Source organism: Akebia trifoliata, chromosome 7, assembly GCF_017979445.1.
Source record: "Akebia trifoliata isolate Shusen 1 chromosome 7, ASM1797944v1, whole genome shotgun sequence".
NCBI classification, from domain to species: domain Eukaryota; kingdom Viridiplantae; phylum Streptophyta; class Magnoliopsida; order Ranunculales; family Lardizabalaceae; genus Akebia; species Akebia trifoliata.
The window spans coordinates 19,286,012-19,289,537 of NC_141381.1; the positions used below are offsets into that span (position 1 = coordinate 19,286,012).

Below are 3,526 nucleotides of genomic sequence, written 5' to 3' on the forward strand. Positions count from 1 at the left end.
ACCCTAATTTTGAAGTCATAATTCCTTACTAATATCCATACCCCAACTTTAGCTCAAAAAATATCTAGAAACCCTTAAAAAATACCCAGAAATCTATAAAACAAATAGAAAGATTCAGATCTAAGAAGGAGGTACTTCGTCTTGGAGATCTGAAGCAAATCCGGTGACAGAACGAAGTAAGGAATATTAATCAAGGGGATCTCTCCGCCAGCTCTGAGGGAACCACCGTTGCAATTATCAAGGTAACTATTTTTTATTTTTTATTTAGGTCTTTTTAGCAATGTAATCTTCTTGGGAAATAGTAGAGACTGGCATTTGCCAGGCGGGGTTGGTGTTTAACACCTTCCAATCCCGTAACTTGATCCCTCGACTTAGTTTTTTTTTGGTAGATTAGTTGTTTTATCCTTTTAGAGTCGATGTTCAGTTCCTATACCGTAATAACTAGGTGACGACTCCTAAACCTCAAAAGTCAAAAGCAGATACGCGCACCCCATGGATCGAAGGCGCTTTCAAGGCCCAAAACATAAGTGAAGGCACGATTCAATTTAGAGTCTTCAATATCTTCTAGCAATCCTTCGAAGTTGATCCAAATATCTTCAACAATCTTGTGAATAATCGACTCTAGATCAAGGCATTTATTTTGATAAATTTTATTACAAAGCTCCCTCCAAATGTGGTATATAAATGCACAAACAGGCACTTGCTTCAACCTTTGAATAATAGACTTTCCCTTGAAGTTCTTAGCAGCCAATTCAACCTCTTCAGCCCAAGTACCGGAGACTCTTCGCACAAGGCATTTTTTAAGAATATCAACCCAAACCCATCTCGAAAAAGGGTAGCCCTCAAAGATATGATTGGTATCCTCATCTTGTACTCTACACAGGCTACACTTAGCTTCATTGATGAGACCCCACTCCTTTAGTTTGATCAAAGTCTTAAGTCTTCCTTTAATCGCTAACCACGCAATGAAGTTATGCCTAGGAATTTTGTTCTTGTGCCAAACAAAGTGGACCCAACTAAGAGAAAGAGAAGGAGAAGAAGCTAGCATGGACTTTACCACTGAACTCACCAAGAAGGTACCATTCGATATGCCTTTCCAAACAACCTTGTCCAAGGATCCGCCCAAAATAGGGACTTGAGGAAGGAGCTGGTGAATATCATGTATAAGAACTCCTCTACCACTTGGCAACCTCCATTTACCATGCCTGATAATGGCTGAAACCTTCGCACTCAGCCCAATCATAGAATCATTGATGAGCTCTTCAGGGAAGGAAGTATTAAGAATCCTCAAGGGGTGCACGGGTCATTCCAAAGCGAGGTAGATGAGCCATCACTAATAAGATGGACTGTGTTACTCAAGGCTAACTGGTTAGCCTTCAAAAAAATTCCCAACTCCATGAAGCTTCTCTCGGGATTTTCATCGATCAAAAGTTCTTACCCTTGATTAAATGCTTGTTGACCCAATTCAACAAAAGAGAGCTTTCACTCGAGGCAATCTTCCAAGTGAATCAGGTAATGACAGAAGAGTTCCACGTGAATGCTCATCACACCCAACCTACCCATCTTGAAAGGCTTGCACATTTCTTCCCAACTGACAGTATTGTTACTACTCTACTTATTTGGCCCAGACCATATGAACCAAGCATAAAACCTTTTTAACTCCTTCACAACCTTGGATGAGAGAACAAAACAATTGCACCAATACACCTTGATGCTTAGAAGGAGTGATTTCACAAGCTCCAGTCTCCCGACATATAAAAGGAACTTTCCTTTCCATGATAGAATTCTTTTGGACATCTTCTCTACGAGAGGAAGATAATCTATGTAAGAGAGTCTCGAATACAGCAAAGGAAACCCTAACTACCTCACAAGCAGTTTGCCTATCTTAACACTAAGAGCGGTCACAGGTTCCTCAAGGAGCACACGGTCTTGGCCCGCTATGAATAAGGAACTCTTTTCCAAATTGACCTCTAGGCCAATGAGAGCAAAGACTGCTTGAATGGCTAAGTTACTAGAGCGATTCTTGTTGGAGAAGATCAAGAGGTCATCGACGAAGTAAAGTGGGTAATATTTGTGCTTTTGTACCTAGGGTGGAAAAGAAACAACCATTCCCTTACCTTCTCTTGAAATAGTGGATTTAATGCCTCCAAAATGAAAACAAAGAGGTATGGGAAAAGAAGGTCTCCTTGTCTAATACCTCTTTTACCCTCAAACCAGTCAACAAAGAAGCCATTAAGCGATATCGTGTAGGAAGCACTAGAAATGCACTTGTAAATCCATTCTATGAACTTTTAAGGATATTTGAACGCCTTAAGACTTCCAACAATAGCTCCTTTCAGGCTAGAATTATTCCTTTGAAAGTTCCTAACCAATTCATGAGCCAGGAGGATGTTGTTTGAAATACTTCTGCCTTTGATGAAGGTTGGTAGGTTCAAGCGTACCAATTTGTGCGTCACCTGTTTGATTTTATTAGTCATGACTTTAGAAATAATCTTATAAATAACATTACAACAAGAAATTGGTTTAAAGTCGGGTAGCCTTGAAGGCATGTCCACCTTAGGGAACAAGGATATAGCTGTGGCATTACACTTCTTGAAGAGGTTGCCACTCTTGAAGAAATACTTAACAGCCTCTAACAAATCAACTTTAATAATATCCCAAGCCTTTTGAAAGAAGCACGCATTAAATCCATCAGGCCCTGGGGCTTTGAAAGGATCCATACTGAAAAGAGTACTTTGAATTTCACTATCTAAGACATCCTGGTCACCTTTATCAAATTGGTTGGCAAAGGAAAGATTTTCCCACCTATCGACTAAGTTGAGGTGGTTGGTGACCCCAAGAAACTCCTGTAATAACTGACCACTTCTCCCTCAATTTCCATAGCATCAGTGAGCGTCCTTCTATCCCTTCTAGAAACAGTCATGATCATATTCCTCAATCGCCTAGCTCTAAGATGTATGGTAGAAGAAAACACTGTTCTTGTTTTCCAATTTAAGCAAGCTGACCCTAGACTTCTGTTGAAGTTCCGACTCCTGAATCATTAAAGTCTGGGCATAACCCCTTGCTAGCCTCCTTTCCTCATAGGCAGTAAAGCTAATTCTAGGATTAACCTGAGCAGTGACTTGGACCAAAGCAAGCCTACTATGAGATTTCCTAGGAACATAGTTACTATAAGATCTTTTTTCCAAATTCCAAGCTCTTAGCCTAGCCTTGAGTTTTATTATGAATCTAAACAAAGGATAACCTTGAGACCTCAAGGTCCATGACTCTCTAACCACATCGAAAAAATCCCTGTCTTCGGCCAATTAGTTGAAGAATCTGAAAGGCGTTTCTTCCCTGTGCTATAAGGGCTCAATGTAACAATACATGGGTTGTGGTCCGAAAGACCACTTGGAAGAAAAAACCCTTCAGCCTCATTAAAGGATTCCACCTACTCAGAGTTCACCAGAATTCTATCAAGCTTGCACCAAATCCTCCCATAGTCCTGCTTGTTGTTCCAAGTGAATCTGGCCCCAAAGTCTTTAAT

General features: G+C 40.4%; 1 protein-coding gene across 1 annotated transcript; it reads right to left on the reverse strand.

The window, feature by feature from the left end:
- Positions 1-469: 469 nt before the first annotated feature.
- LOC147398333 (uncharacterized) lies at positions 470-1,243 on the reverse strand. The gene has a single exon (XM_086446702.1). The coding sequence runs from the start codon at positions 1,241-1,243 to the stop codon at positions 470-472; it is 774 nt and encodes a 257-aa protein (XP_086302828.1).
- Positions 1,244-3,526: the final 2,283 nt, after the last annotated feature.